The sequence below is a fragment of the Phacochoerus africanus genome, chromosome 9 (assembly GCF_016906955.1).
Source record: "Phacochoerus africanus isolate WHEZ1 chromosome 9, ROS_Pafr_v1, whole genome shotgun sequence".
Taxonomy (NCBI): Eukaryota; Metazoa; Chordata; class Mammalia; order Artiodactyla; family Suidae; genus Phacochoerus; species Phacochoerus africanus.
The window spans coordinates 13394469-13410100 of record NC_062552.1 but is presented as its reverse complement, the minus strand read 5'-3'; the positions used below and the strand labels follow the sequence as shown (position 1 = coordinate 13410100).

Genomic DNA, 15632 nt, shown 5'->3' with positions numbered 1-15632 from the left:
CTTTTTCTGTGTGGGTTTCCAGGGGAATGATTTCTCTCATTGAAAATATTGTAGACCATCAGCAAATGCTGGTTTCAGAGTAGAGATTTTGTGTTTATAATTCTCACCTCATTAAATAATACACATTTGATGTGGACAAATGTGCATTATTTGGGGACAAAAGATGATGACAAATGCGAGAAGCAAGCCGGAAACCTGTGCGGTGTTGATGCTGAGAAAATGCCTAACTGAGTTGTAGCAGGTTTGTTCATTTTTACCCATCCTTTAGGCTCACATGGATGACTCTCTACTCTGGGGAAGATTTTTTTTCTGGGAAGATTTCATTTCAAATGTGCTAGAAATACTGCATTTTATTTAGTAATTTTTTTTTCCCCACCTTTTTCGGTTGCACCTGCTTCATGTGAAAGTTCCTGGGAGAGGGATCACATCTGAGCCCGAGCTGCAGCCTACACCACAGCTTCAGCAACTCTGGATCCTTAATTCACTGCGCTTGGTCAGAGATCGAACCTTCGTGCCTCTGCAGAGACTAAGCTGGATGATTAACCCACTGTACCACAGCAGGAACTGCCAGTAATTTGTTTCTAAGCAGGTGACTGAAAACCATACTCAGGGTGGCTTGTCTTAAAAAATGAAATCTCTGGCCCCCAGAACGGAGATCTGTAGGACTAGACTTGTATTTGGGACTTGGGACCTGTTTTTTTCCATCTGACTGCTTTAACTCTCAGCTGTAGACTACACATTCATTGTGGCAACTCCACCTGCAAACCTCTCCCTACTTCAGCTCAGCAGCAGCATCTCTTTACTGGACTGGCTCAGGCTGCAGACCCCCTAGCAGCCTTGGGTTTTATGCTCTGCACACAAGTGAAATCAAGTGCTGTTTGTGGAAGAAGGAGAAACATTTTGAAAAGAAGACAGTAAAAGCCCACTTCTCATGCTGGACCAATGAGGAATTGTTTTTAACTGACTACTCTCCGAGGGAAAGAAAGCCGTGTGCAGGAAGGTTGAATAATCAGGTACATTTATATAATTTGGTTGACAAGTGGGTCAGTCGTTCTCACTAAACGTACCTCAGTGTTTGATGGGGTTTGTCAGATGTGTATTCTGAGTCATCTTCATCAAAAACTCGTGCATTTGTTGGGTCCAGATAGGGTCCAAAAATCATTACATAAGCACGTGGGACAATTGGGAGAATGCTAGAACTTTTAAGTGCTAGGATGATTTAAGTAATTTACAATTTGGGACATGAAGGGAAAAAAGTACAATTCAGATAACTGAAATGTCTTTACCTATTAATATTTATTACAAATTCCTCTGTAAGTTGCTCATAAAATTAGGATTTTATTACTTGAAATAAGTGTTGAACTAATTTTAACAAAATGTAACCAGGCCATAAACTTCCTGGTTTAGCTTGGGAAGAACTTGCGTTTTCTTTCATTGTGTTAGGATGTCGTGTGCTGGGCCCGTTGAATGGAAACTGACAAATGTGGTACACTAAAATTGAGAAAATGGATGTGCTGGATTTCCCATCATGGTGCAGTGGAAATGATTCCGACTAAGAACTATGAGGTTGCAGGTTCGATCCCTGTTTTTGCTCAGTGGGTAAAGGATCTGGTGTTGCCATGAGCTGTGGTGTAGGTTGCAGACACGGCTCGGATCCCGTGTTGCTGTGGTTGTGCTGTAGGCTGGCAGCTGTAGCTCCGATTCGACTCCTAGCCTGGGAACCTCCATATGCCGTGGGTGTGGCCCCAAAAAGCAAGAAAAAAAAAAGTATATGTCTATCTACACACACCAGCTATATATAGCACGTCAGAGCTTTCATTTCCTTGTACTATGGGGCAACTTTTATAAACTTTATCTCAAAAAAGTCCACTGTGGTTCCAGAATGTGCAGTTCCTAGCCGAACTCCTAACAGTGTATACTGTCTATAGGACTTAGACCATGAGTTTATCCTTTATTATCTTAGTCTTTCTTGAGGGATCTGTTTTGTGTCCTGTTCTAGTTTTGTTTAGAAAGGCTGGAAGAGGGAATGCTTGTCAGACCAGACTGAAATTAAATCACCCAGCCCTTGTCTTTTATTAGCTATGAGACTGAATTTCTGGTTCCTCACGTGTAATATGGGTCCTTAACATCTTGCATGGTGGTTGGAAGGATTAGCAACTTTGACTGGATTAGTTTAACATTAAATGCTTAGTCATCTACGGCTAACATCTGAGTGACTTGCTAAAAGAATGTATTGCAAAGTGGATGATTTTTTTTTTTTGGATAGATCTCTATTTCTGAAAGCACTCGTCCCCTGATAGCAAGAGAATGCTAGAGCAGCTGTATTTGGAAGTGAGATATTCTAGAGCAAATCTCAAAGAAACATGCAAAACACAAATCATTGGCATCCAGGTATTTATTGAGACAATACAAATTGGTGGCATACAAATGATTAAAAATAGAATGTTGAATTTCATTTATGGGCAGGCCATCAGATACTTTTTGTGGGTCAAGCCCTGCTGTGATGAACTACATGGAAATATATACACAGTTTGAGATAAAGAACTTGACCCAAGGAAGCACATATGGCAAAGATTTTGGCCTTTGGCATGGGGAGGGGGGGCGGTGGGAAACAAGTAACTGCAATACTTGTCAGATTTTAGGAATACTGCTATTATTTGGGCATATTCTTTAAAAGAAACAATAGCCTGTTGTCATAGGGATAAGTGCAGAATGGAAATACTTAATATCCATATTCCTACCAAAGAGCCTGTTACTCCAAGTAGCCCATTACTCAACTCCTTCCTGTCTTCCTTTTTGCTGGAAATACTTATGCATAAGTGAAGCACCCCAACAAGTTACTTAAAGGAAAAATTCTTTTAAGCAGAGTTAAAAATTTTTACTGTTGTTTGAAACAAACGCCTAAAGATTCATTTGGGTGAAACTAGAAGGTGAATGTTTGGGTAGACAGAAGTAATTTCTGAATGAATGCCACGAGTTATAGATTATTATATAGTCACATGGCTTGCCTGCCATCACTCGGACTTTTCCTCAAGGTGCACTAGCCACTCAGGATGGGTAGATTTTCTAGATGCCTAAGTTAACTGCCTATTCTATGGGTTTATGGGTGGCATGTTCATGTTCATTATCCTATAAAAGGTTATAGAGCTTCAGTATGAGGATTCTATTTTGACAGAAAAGTCAGCATTTCTATAAGATGAAATATAAAGTATGATGAAATTAGGGAGGCTCCACCCACCCCATCCCCAAGAGAAAAAAATGTGGTCCCCTCCCTTCTTCCAGCAACTTGTGAATCAAAATCTCCCTAAGTACTGAATTCGGAAATGGACTTGGATTTTGTTGTAAAGGCAGACAAAGTAATATTTTTTGATAGGGCTCCAGAGTATAACATGAATCCTGAGATGGGTCTAAATGCACCTACACAGGAATTAATCTGAATCACGTAGGTATAGCAAATGTGCAATACTATAAAGTATAAACCAAATTAAATTGGAGTATGCATTTACTTTTATTTTATAAATAAAAAGTCTAGATGGCAAACTATCCAATTATCTAAGAGGAAATTATACATTAAAGATATATTCCAGAGCTATATTCAGAATGATACATTTCAGCTCGAATTCCCCATCAGACAAAAGGGGTATATATGCCAGTGCTGTTGTATACACTGCTCACCGGTAAGTTTATGTAACATTTCATAATTTCTAATTTAAAAAGTTACTGGGTGGTTTTGGTTTATTGACTAAGAAGGGCCATCATAACACTTTATCTTCTTTGAGGTTACAAATCAATGATCTGTTTAGTACTTTGACATATTTAATAGGCTTTCTGTGATGGATTTAATATAAAATTACTATGAAAAATATGGTTTATGAAATTTTACAATAAAAAGCATTAAGGACATTGTTAAGGTTCCTATAAACAAACGTGAATATTTTCAGTTTTAAATGTCAAAAAAACCCACTTTAAAAATTGATATAGTAATAAGCAAAATTATTTTCTATTAAGATCAAAATAAAGCCTAGATTGATCCTATAAGCACCCTAATTATGAACTGTCCAGTACAGTTTAGTGTTTTTTTTGGGAAAATATCAGAGATGCAGAAAATTCCTAAGAATCAAAACTTTTAGTTCAGGTATTTATCAGCACAGCTAACTGGGCCATCTAACAAAAGTACGTACACACACTTAAAACTCTACAACTCTGCAATGGAAGAATAAATTAAAATGGCAATACACGAAGTGTTAATATTTTTCCTCAAAACATCATCCCTGCCAGGCTCCAAATGAGCTGATGGCCCAAAGAACTTAGAATAATGTCTGGAAATGCTACTCTTCCTTGTTACAAAGAACAATCCCTAATGGGAAAATTGCTAAGTATTTCACAGGCTACTAGTATTTAAATAATGAAATACTAAGATTAACTTCTTGATGTTTCAAAAGTTATGAAACAATATAATAAAAGGAAACTAACTAGTATGTGAATATACTGTATATAAAGTTATATTCAGAACACTGAAAAGCACTAATACTTTCTTCATGCTGCACACATACTGGGAATATTGTGAATATGCAACAATTTGACAGGACATAAATCCCCACATATGGTTTGATTTAGGGCAGTGAAGACGTTTGCACATGAATTAAGCTAAATTTACAGTGAAAATTTACTTCCCCTGCCCCATTAAAAGCAACCACTAACTTACCTTTAAAAAAAAAAAAAATTCAACGATAAGATAGTAATATGACACAATACTTTTTCATCATCATGCAAAACTTGCCCCCAAAGTTGCAGGCTGCAGTACTTACTGATGGTTACATTTCAGGTTAGGGAATTGCTGGGCCGGCCTCACTTTCCCCTTTCTCTTGCAGCTAACTCACCACCTCCTAGGATGGGAGCTAAGTGGATTATTATCAAAGGTATGTCCCCCACTCCCTCCCCTCAAAAAGCAAAGACAAATTTCAAGAAGATGAAGGAAACTCAAAGATGAATGTGTTTACAAAACACAACTGGACATTTTCCATCATTTTGGGATAAACCAAAATAAGTTTTTAAAGTTTCATTTGGAGATTTCAAAGCCGAAAATGCTTTTAGCAAATTCTAATGCTTTAGATCTTAAGAAAGTACATATTCTTCATGGTTGATTATGACACCACTTGCCTTCTTTTCGATCTAAAAATTTTAACACTTGAACTTAACAGGTTTTTCCTCTGGAAAAGTTCTTTGGCATTCAAGTCAAGTCAACACGTTCAGCATAGTCACCTGCATCACACTGGAGCGACTGCTTTAATTTCTAAATCATCAATTAATGTAACCCAGGGATACTGATGGCCTTGATACATAGTTTTGTCATTATTCCAGAAACTATGGAATTCAGGACTTTTGGGGCATCATCTAACCCCATTTCTTTTTACTACAATAGTTCCTGCTACAATGTCATAGGCTGTTCGATTATGCTGAAAAAACAGCAGTGTGATGAAAGCAGGGAAAAAAGAAGCAATAGAAAAATTCTTGATCAAAGCTCGTATAGTGGACCTAAAAAATTAAAGCAAAAAAGATCAGATAAGTTGTATATCAACTACAAATAGATTAATAGTATTCTATCAAATTCCAAAGGTATTTAAAACATACTGAAAGTGGAAGGGTTTTACCTTTGATATGTGATTACTTTCAAGTTGCATTATATAATGGTCAAACTAACTGAGCTAGTTCTAAAGACTTCATTACATAGAAGATACACCTTGAACTTTTACATGAAAAGCAGTAACAAATATGTCTTAAAATGTGTACTAAAAACTTAACAGTATTTTTTAGTACTTTGCCAGAAGAAGAGAATAGCTATTCCCTTTACCTACCTATTCTACAGTCACTTACTACTTTCAGTCAGTATCTTTTAGTGTTTTCTCTATCTTCTGAGTATGCTTGTTAACAGTCCCACTTTCTACCTTCTATGAAGAGTTCTCGCATTTCAAACTACTGTATTCTTTTTCAGCTCTCTTTGTGGGGCCCTGTGATTAAGGGAAGCTTTAAAAAGCTTTCAGCAATAGCTCAGAATAGAGAAGTATCCTAACATTAGGTTTCTGCCCTTTAGTGCAGTGAAGGAATAGCATAGCAGCTGAGTGTGGGCTCTGAATCCAGACTACTTGATTTTAGATTCATTTTCTACCAACACAACTACTCGTTGTGTTCCCCACCTGTAATAAAGATTATAGTACATATCTTATAAGGTTGTGAGGATTAAATTAGTTAATACATATGCAGTGTTTTCTAAACTGCCTAGTTTGTGAGGTGCTCAATAAACATTAGCCATTATTGCCTTTCTCATTAACAGTAGAAGCCACAAAAATATAAGGAAATTTTGCACGTCAGCAAACTCAAGGCTTCTTCTAGAGTCTTATTTAACAATCCAATTCTGAATCATTCTGGCAGCAATTCCAGCCAGTATCTTGTTTTGCTCAACTGTTTTACCACCTACTCACCTCCACAACTCCCATTACCACTGTCTGTACCTTCTCAACAGCTAGCCCTGAGAACTGAGAGTTTTACAAGCTCTATGACTTTAAGAGCAGGAGCAGGATATCCGCATGTACAGCTGTCAAAACTTATTGTCTATTCAAGATGGGATAATGACAGCTATTACCAAATGGAGGCTTCAAGGCAGATCAGTAACATAACCCCAGTATCCACAGATCTAGAGACTAAAAAGCTAGGTGTGGAACACTGATGTAGAGAGCATCCACACCCAAATCCTCTTCTCACTAGTACGACTTACAGTTGATGCACAGTGAAGAGAGGTCTACAATCATAATTGAAAACATCCAAACTTACACTTAACAAATGTAAGCCTATTATATGCCATGAAGAACTGACATCCTAAAAATACTTTATCAAATGGTATAGTTTAGGAGTTCCCGTTGTGGGTCAGTGGTAATGATCCTGATTAGTGTCCATGAGGACATGGGTTGGATCCCTGTCCCTGGCCTTGCTCAGTAGGTTGGGGATCTGGCATTGCCATGGGCTGTGGTGTAGGTCGCAGACGTAGCTTGGATCCCACGCTGCTGTGGCTGTGGGGTGGGCTGGTGGCTGCAGTTTGGATTCAACCCCTAGCCTAGGAACCTCCATATCCATATGCCATGGGTGTGTGGCCCTAAAAAGCAAAAAAAAAAAAAAAAAAAAAAACCACACCAAAAAACACAACAAAAAAACCCCAGTATAGTTTATGAAAATAAGTAAATAAGTATAGTAATCAATATAATTCATAAGTACATAGTAGATTAAGCTAAGAAAAGAACTTACGTTGTAATGCTAACATTTGAGGAAGGAATCACTAAAACCCGACTTGGTGCAATAAGCACTGATGTATCACATGTCACAACTCGAAGCCCTAGCAGGAACTTCCCTGGGGTAGCTCCACCTGCTCCCCAAATGCAAATTATCTAAGGAAAGAAGGATAATTTTAAAATAATTTACTGGCTCAACTCTACCAATCTTAAAGGTAAATTTTCCTGCCATATGATTCATGTTTTAAAAATTTCAAGTTGAAAGAATTTAATACTTATAAGGTTAACCTTTCAATGCATTTCTGCAGGTCTCTAACATTTCTGATACCACAAGATATCATAATATTTCTCTTTGACCTATTATATTTTTTAGCAAGTTGTTTCTGTATAAAAATACATTTCAAGTTCCATAACCAACTTTATTTTTGGACAAGATTGAAATGTATTACAAAGAGGTAATAGGAACTCCCATTGTAGCTCAGTGGAAACAGTATGACTAGTATCCATGAAGGTGTGGGTTAGATCCCTGGCCTCGCTCAGTGGGTCCAGGGTCCAACGTGGCTGTGGCTGTAGTGTAGGTTGGCAGCTATAGTTCCAATTCGATTCCCACCCTGGGAACTTCCATATCTGTGGGTGTGGCCCTAAAAAGCAAAAAAAAAAAAGAAATTATAAAATGTCTCCAGAAAGTGTGTTTTGTTTGTTTTTAAGCTACAACATGCAGCAGCTTGATGTGGTATTTCAGTTCCCAGACCAGGGACTGAACCTGGGCTGCAGCACTGAAAATGCTGAGTCCTAACCACCAAACCACCAGGGAACTCCCCAGAAAGTTTTTACTTGAAAAGTATTATGTTAAAGAATATTTAGAAAAAATGGAGACTTTTGACAAATACATGATTATAATTTTCTATTACTTGTTTTGCCTTGGGCTGATAATCTAAAATTAGATTGTTAAATATTAATATTTGCTGAAGACAGTAGCTTACCTCATAGAAACAAACTAATAATCTGTATATAAGAGCCACAACCATCATTTTCTGCAAGTCTTCCATTGATGTGTCTTCATCTATTTCTTCTATTATATAATGCATAGCAAACTTAGAGATATCCCTACACAAAATAAATAGTTTGAAGTTAAAAAGAATTGATTACCAGAGCAACTGCATTGACTTTTTCATCTATGATTATAAATCATAAACTTTAACTGAAATTATCATTTTTAAAAGCATTATTATAATTTCACAACATTATGAAACTTGGGTCAAAAAGAATAGAAGAATTCTATTCTTCTATTGTTTCCAAGCCATTAAAAGAGGATCTTAATTATTTAATGAACATCCACTATAATTTTTCCAAAACTATACCCCCTAGAATTTTAGCTACTCTGTACATTTCCTAATAAACGATATAGTTGAATTATAGCCCTCTCTCCAATAAAAGATATATACACCCCCCCCAAAAAAATAATTTTTATGTTTCCAACTGTCTAATTTCACAAAACACTTATCTTATTCCACAAATAAGCAGGCACTGTGCTAGGCCTGGGAATATGATAAGTGGATTCGACATGGTCTGCTTTCATGGAGATTCTAACCCAGCAGGTAAAGCAGAATAAATAATACTGAAGTGGGATAAGTACAGGCTATAACAGAGAACCACTGGGTACTTGGAAACACACACCAGGCACACTTAACTTAGCGGAGGCTTCCCAGAAGTGACATTTAAATTGAGATCTGAAGAAGACAAGTTAGCCAGACTAATAAGAAGGGAGACATTTCAGAGGCACTGAGAGAAAGCCTTGAAGCAAGAGTGTGATGGAAGCTGTAGGCAGCTCGATATGGCTCAAATATTAAGTATGAGAAATGACAGTGATTAAGAAGTAAAGGTATCTGCTCTAGTTCTGTGAAAAATGTCATGCCAAAAATTTATAGGGAACTGGGAGTTCCCGTCATGGCACAGTGGTTAACGAATCCGACTAGGATCCATGAGATTGCAGGTTCGATCCCTGGCCTTGCTCAGTGGGTTAAGGATCTGGTGTTGCTGTGAGCTGTGGTGTAGGTTGCAGACACAGCTCAGATCCTGTATTGCTGTGGCTCTGGCGTAGGCTGGTGGCTACAGCTCCAATTCGACCCCTAGCCTGGAAATCTCCATATGCTGTGGGAGCAGCCCTAGAAAAGGCAAAAAGGCAAAAAAATTTATATGGAACCGTAAAAGACCCGGAATTGCCAAAGCAATTCTGAGGGGAAAAAAACCAAGCAGGCATAACTCTCCCAGACTTCAGACAATATTACAAAGCTATAGTAATCAAGACAGTGTGGTACTGGTACAAAAACAGACATACAGACCAATGGAACAGAATAGAGAACCCAGAAATAAACCCAGACATCTATGGTCAATTAATCTTTGACAAAGGAGGCAAGAATATAACATAGGGAAAGGACAATCTCTCCAGCAAGTGGTGTTGGGAAACCTGGACAGCTGCATGTAAATCAACGAAACTAGAACACACCCTCACACCATGCACAAAAATAAACTCAAAATGGCTCAAAGACTTAAACGTAAGACAAGACACCATCAAACTCCTAGAAGAGAACATAGGCAAAACATTCTCTGACATCAGCTGTACAAATGTTTTCTCAGATCAGTATTCCAAGGCAACAGAAATAAAAGCAAAAATAAACCAATGGGACCTAATCAAACTGATAAGCTTTTGCACAGCAAAGGAAACTGAAAAACCCAAAAAGACAACCTATGGAATGGGAGAGAATAGTTTCAAACAATGCAACCAACAAGGGCTTAATCTCTTAACATATACAAACAACTAAACAACAAAGTCCAACAACTCAAGTGAAAAACAGGCAGAAGACTTGAATAGACATTCCTCCAAAGATAAACCGATGGCCAACAGGCACATGAAAAAAATGTTCAACATCACTAATTATTAGAGGAATGCAAATCAAAACTACTATGAGGTAGCACCTCACACTGGTCAGAATGGCCATCATTAACAAGTCAACAAATAACAAATGCTGGAGAGGGTATGGAGAAAAGGGAACCCTCCTTCACTGCTGGTGGGAATATAAATTGGTACAACCACTACGGAAAACAGTATGGAGGTACCTCAGAAAACTATGTAGAAAAACAAACAAAAACTATATAGAACTACCATACGACCTAGCAATCCCACTCCTGTGCATCTGTCCAGAAGAAACTTTTGTTGAAAAAGATACACGTACCCCTATATTCATAGCAGCACTATTCACAATAGCCAAGACATGGAAACAACCTAAATGTCCATCCATCAACAAATGAATGAAGATGTGGTATATATACACAATGGAATACTACTTGGCCATTAAGAAAGAACAATAATGCCATCTGCGGCAACATGGATGGAACTAGGCTCTCATAACTAAGTGAAGCCAGAAAGAGAAAGACAAAAGCCATGTGATATTATATTTGGAATCTAATAAATGGCACAAATGTACCTATCTACAGAAAAGAAACAAACTCATGGACTTGGAGAACAGACTTGTGGTTGACAAGGGAGAGGGAATGGGATGGCCTTGGGAGCCTAGTGTTAATAGATGCAAGCTATTGCATCTGGAATGGATAAGCAATGAGATCCTGCTGTATAGCACAGGGAACTACACCTAGCCACTTGTGATGGAACATGACGGAGTGCAATGTGAGAAAAAGAATGTATAAGTGTACATATGTATATATACACATATACACACACACATGACTGGGTCCCTTTGCCGTACAGCAGAAATTGACAGTACATTGTAAATCAACTATAACAAATAAAAATTAATAAAAAAGTTCCTGTTGTGCAGCAGAAACGAATCTGACTAGGAACCATGAGGTTGCGGGTTTGAACCCTGGCCTCGCTCAGTGTGTTAGGGATCTGGCATTGCCATGAGCTATAGTGTAGGTTGCAGACACAGCTTGGATCTGGCATTGCTGTGGCTATGGCACAGGCAGGCAGCTGTAGCTCCAATTCGACCCTAGCCTGGGAACCTCCCCTAAAAAAACAGAAAAAAGACAAAAAATAAAAGAAATAAAAGAAATGAAGGGATCTATTAAAACATATAAAAACATTAAGACTATCCTGATGGCAATGAGAAACTACTGAAGGCTTTTAAGGCAGGAGAATGGCAGAATCAGAAATGATGATCTCTGGTTTTACACCAGAGATTGAATTAAGATAAAACAGGAGACAGTAAACTGAGATACCAGTTAGAAGACTTGTGCTATAATCCAAGCAGGTGATGACAGTGACTGGACTAGGGAGAAGCAATGATGATGAAAAATGGATTTCTGACTTTGAAGAGGAAATGGTACAGGTTGAAGGTTATTCAGGAGATTGAATAGAAAGGAGGTGGTAGGTACTGACTGGATGTTTAGCCCATAGGGAGGGAGACAGGGAAGAATCAGATTAATATTCAAGTTCCCGGAAAAGGCCCTGAAATTTAAATAACTACAAAGGTTTGACCTTGACAGTCAAACTTACTACCTTTGTAACTTGGTAAATGCTGAGTTTAACTTCTGGAAGAATTTCAGTTTTCTATAAAATGGAGGTTTTAACCTCTATTACACAGTGGTGGCAAGATTAAGTAATCCAAGATTGATCTAGAGGTTTATCACACTAAGAGAAAGACAAATATCATATGATAAAACTTTTATGTGGAATCTAATTTTAAAAATGATTCAAGAGAACTTATTTACAAAACAGAAACAGACTCACAGACTTTGAAAACAAACTTAGGGTTACCAAAGGGAAAACACTGGGGAAGGAATAAAGTAGGAGTTTGAGATTCACATATACACATTAATATATAAAATAACTAACTAACAAGAGCCTACTGCATAGCACAGAGAAATCTATTCAATATTCTGTAATAAACTATATGGGAAAAAATCTGAAGAGGAATGAATGTGTAACTGATTCACTTTGCTGTACACCTGAAAGTAACATAACATTGTGAGTCTGCTATACTCCAATAAAATTAAGAATCCATATGAAGTCTAGCCTATAGAAAGTGCTTAGGAAGTGATAACTGCTATTAAGATTACTAATCTGAAAGGAAGATTATTCAGATAAATGGCTCACTTTCAATTTACTGGGAACTTGCCTGACAGTATAAGCAACCCCATTTGCAAGTGCCACCTAGCTGCTTATTTAATAGTTCATCTACTAAAAACTCTTTATGCCTTGGTCTTTAGATACTCCACTCTGAACATGACTGTAAGAGACAAATTAGTAACTGGCTTAAGAAAACAGTGAATAAATTCAAATTCAGGGTTGTAGGTTCCTTTTACTTAGTTTTGATAGGTAAAATTCCCCCACACCTTACAGAATTGATTACGTCTTGTTCTCCCTTTTGTAGTTATTTCTTAAAACCAACAAGAAAATAAACCTGACAAAGCTCCTATAATGAAATTGTTAATAATGGCACACAAATTATCCATATGGTCGCAAGCAGGCATGAAAAGAACTAAAGCAAGATCTCTAGACATTAAAACCTTTCTGCAAATGGCCTTAACTTACTTTATTCCACTGAGGTGCATAATGGTTAAGACAATGGTTGCTTTTATAAAGAAGAGAATAAAGAAATCCACCATCTCTGCCATAAATCTGTGGGCCAAGGATGGAATAACATACTCTCTGCCTGTAAATTAAAAAAAAAAAAAGAAAAAAATTAGGAAAACTAGTCATTGCGCACAGGCCTTGGAACCCAAGCTAGGTAATGAATGAGGAGTATAAAGTCAAGGTACAACTTGCTGATTAAAAAAAAAAAATTATAACTTTTGCAACATTTGTTGAAATTGACTCCAATAAGGCATGTTATTAAAATACAGCAACACCACTTCACTCCTTAACTGAGCATTTTAAAATTGTTTTTACCCCCTTACTGTTTCAAAATGACTTCACAGATAAATTTCACTACTTAAGGTACTCAATACATTTCACTAGGGATTCAAATGGGCAGAATCCAGGTGGTTGCAAGACTATGACACAAAATTAAATATCTGTTAGCAAAATATCAAGGTTAAGTTTAGACAATTAGTACAAAGTAAATCCCTGTGCTCCTCATCTCACCCTTATTCATTTAGTTTGTCTTGCTTTCTATGTAACAAACCCAATGATTCTCAGGGAGCTTGCAAATTCTAGCAACTAGGTCTGTCCCATATTATCTGTGGTTGAACAAAATAAAAAGTCTAAACAATAAACTAAAAAGTGTAAATAATTAAAAGTATTCTAATTCCCAAACAGAAGTAAACAATCTACAAGATTAAGCCAAGGCCCAAAGGTTGTAACTCCATTTGGATTCGTGTAAATCTTATTATCCGTCAGTTCCGTTGTCCCTAATACACACAAGCGCTATTAATTATATATATTTCACCTGTGTTATCATATGTTGGGTAATATATATAATAAAGCCATGTCTGGGTTATTTCCAGCATTACCAGTCAAAACTCCTCCTCCCTCCATGGTGAACTTTGCCATCTGAGAACTAAGCTTTGGAACTCACTCCAGAGCATGGAGGTCAAAGTAAGAGAATGGTTTGAAGAGCAGAGATTTCTTTACACGTGTAAACGATTAGTCCCAGGAGTCAACTGGGACCGCCAGGTCTAAAGAAAAAGGAAACTAGAACCTGGCTGTACACTTGGGGAACAGAAGGCCTGGGCCAACCCCAGCTGATGGACGAGAAACAACCGCGCCGGCTCTACCCCCACGCAGGTCCTTCCCTGAAGAGCCTTCTCACCTGCCTGCCGCCCAGTCTCGCTCGGTGCTCGCGAAGCGGCGGCGGATCCTACCCTGGTCACTGGGGCTGCCCGGGCCGAAGGCTGCACGTGAGGGGCGCGGCCTCCCGGGCCACCGACCGGGGCGGGAGTGGCAACGCCGGTGGCCGCCCCCGGCTCAGGCCGGGCCGCCGCGGCGCTCAGGAAGTAGAAGGGGTTGTAGTAGCCCAGCTGGAGGGGCGGAGGCGCGGCGGTCTGAGGGGCGGCGGCGGCAGCGGCGGCGCCCGAGCTGTAGTTCGGCGCGGGCGGCTGGGGGCTGCAGTAGGCGGGGAAGGCGGCCAGGCCGCTGTGCCAGGTGAGGTAGCCGCAGTAAGACTGCCACAGCCACTCGTGCACCTGCCGGGAGTACTCGCGGGCGCTCAGCCGCGCCGGCCTCTCCCGCGGCGCCCCGGCCTCGGGTGCCTCGCAGCCTGCCGGCGCCTGCATTCCCGAGCCGGAGCCGGAGGCGGAGCCGGAGCCCGCCTCCCCGCGATTCCCGGGCTCGCGCGCCGGCTCCGAGGTCTTGGCGGCGGCCGCGAGGCCCGAGGCTGGGGGCCGGCCCGGGGCCTGGGGTTCGGCCTGCGGCTCGTCTCGGGGGCGTGGGGCGGCGGCAGCAGGCAGGCCTCCCAGGGCAGGGCCGGGCTCGTGGTCCCCTCCACCGTTGTCCTGCCCAGGAGGGCGGCCTCGGGCTTCCTCCGGCCCCTCTGCCATCGTCGCCTCAGCAGCACCCTCGGCGGTCCTGTCACTGCGCCGTCTCCTGCCCCGCTTGCCCCTCCCCAACGGCCCCGTAGCCACCGCAGCAGCCGCGAGCGTCAACAATCCACCACCGGAAGCGGAAACCCCCCTTCCGCGTCGCCGGCGCGGGGCGGGGCAAGGAGGCGGGGCAGGGAAGGGGGCCTTCGTGTTCGCGGGCTGGCTTCAGAGGCTAGGACGCTGGAGTTGGGCGTCCTGCGCTTACTAGTTGTAGGTCCAGACTGTCACCGCCAACACCCACGCCCCGTACACCTCTTGTGTTTTTAATTAAGGGCTGAGGCTTCTCTTGATATTCCCACCGGCTGAGGACTGGGGCTGTCCCGGGAGAAACAGCTGATGGAGAAAGGGGGATTTATGAGAAGTCCTAAGGGTGTGTGCCCCCCTTTCTATTACGGAGACGCGATTGTCTTGATCACTAGACACGGGGCTTGTTGCGTATTTCTGTCTGCATTCATTCCATTAGGTAGTTCTCACCCATTTGTACTCAGCAAGGTGATACGAGCCAATCCTCTAAGAGAATTAGAAACTAATAACCAAACTAAACAGACGTATCAGGATAGTATGGCTCAGCTGCAGCGATCTTCATTGTAATAAGAAAGAGATTATGCTACTTTAAGAGCTAGACTCTGTCTTGATTCTGGAGCTAACTTCTGTTCATAAAATCCTACTTTCCAGTGCTGCACACACAAGCCTGATACGCCAGCAAAACCGTGCCTTTCCTCAGACCCACGGTCTCGCCCTCTGGCACCTGCCTTTTCCTTTATTTTCTGTTAAGGCAGGGCCCTATCCATATCTCAGGGCTTTGGAATCTGC

At 40.4% G+C, this 15632-nt stretch overlaps 1 protein-coding gene across 1 annotated transcript; it reads right to left on the bottom strand.

The window, feature by feature from the left end:
* Positions 1 to 2380: 2380 nt before the first annotated feature.
* FAM8A1 (family with sequence similarity 8 member A1) lies at positions 2381 to 14883 on the bottom strand. Its single transcript, XM_047795792.1, has 5 exons — positions 14051 to 14883; positions 12832 to 12952; positions 8264 to 8387; positions 7297 to 7436; positions 2381 to 5535 (listed from the first exon to the last, which is right to left on the bottom strand). The coding sequence occupies exons 1-5, from the start codon at positions 14775 to 14777 to the stop codon at positions 5391 to 5393; spliced, it is 1257 nt and encodes a 418-aa protein (XP_047651748.1). The 5' UTR covers positions 14778 to 14883; the 3' UTR covers positions 2381 to 5390.
* Positions 14884 to 15632: the final 749 nt, after the last annotated feature.

Coding starts and splice junctions, on each gene's coding strand:
- FAM8A1 (XM_047795792.1), bottom strand. CDS start 14,777: ATGGCAGAGGGGCCGGAGGAAGCCCGAGGCCGCCCTCCTGGGCAGGAC. Junction 8,388..12,831: donor ATGCACCTCAGTGGAATAAA/GTAAGTTAAGGC, acceptor TATTTTGTGTAG/GGATATCTCTAAGTTTGCTA. Junction 7,437..8,263: donor TATTAGTTTGTTTCTATGAG/GTAAGCTACTGT, acceptor TTCTTTCCTTAG/ATAATTTGCATTTGGGGAGC.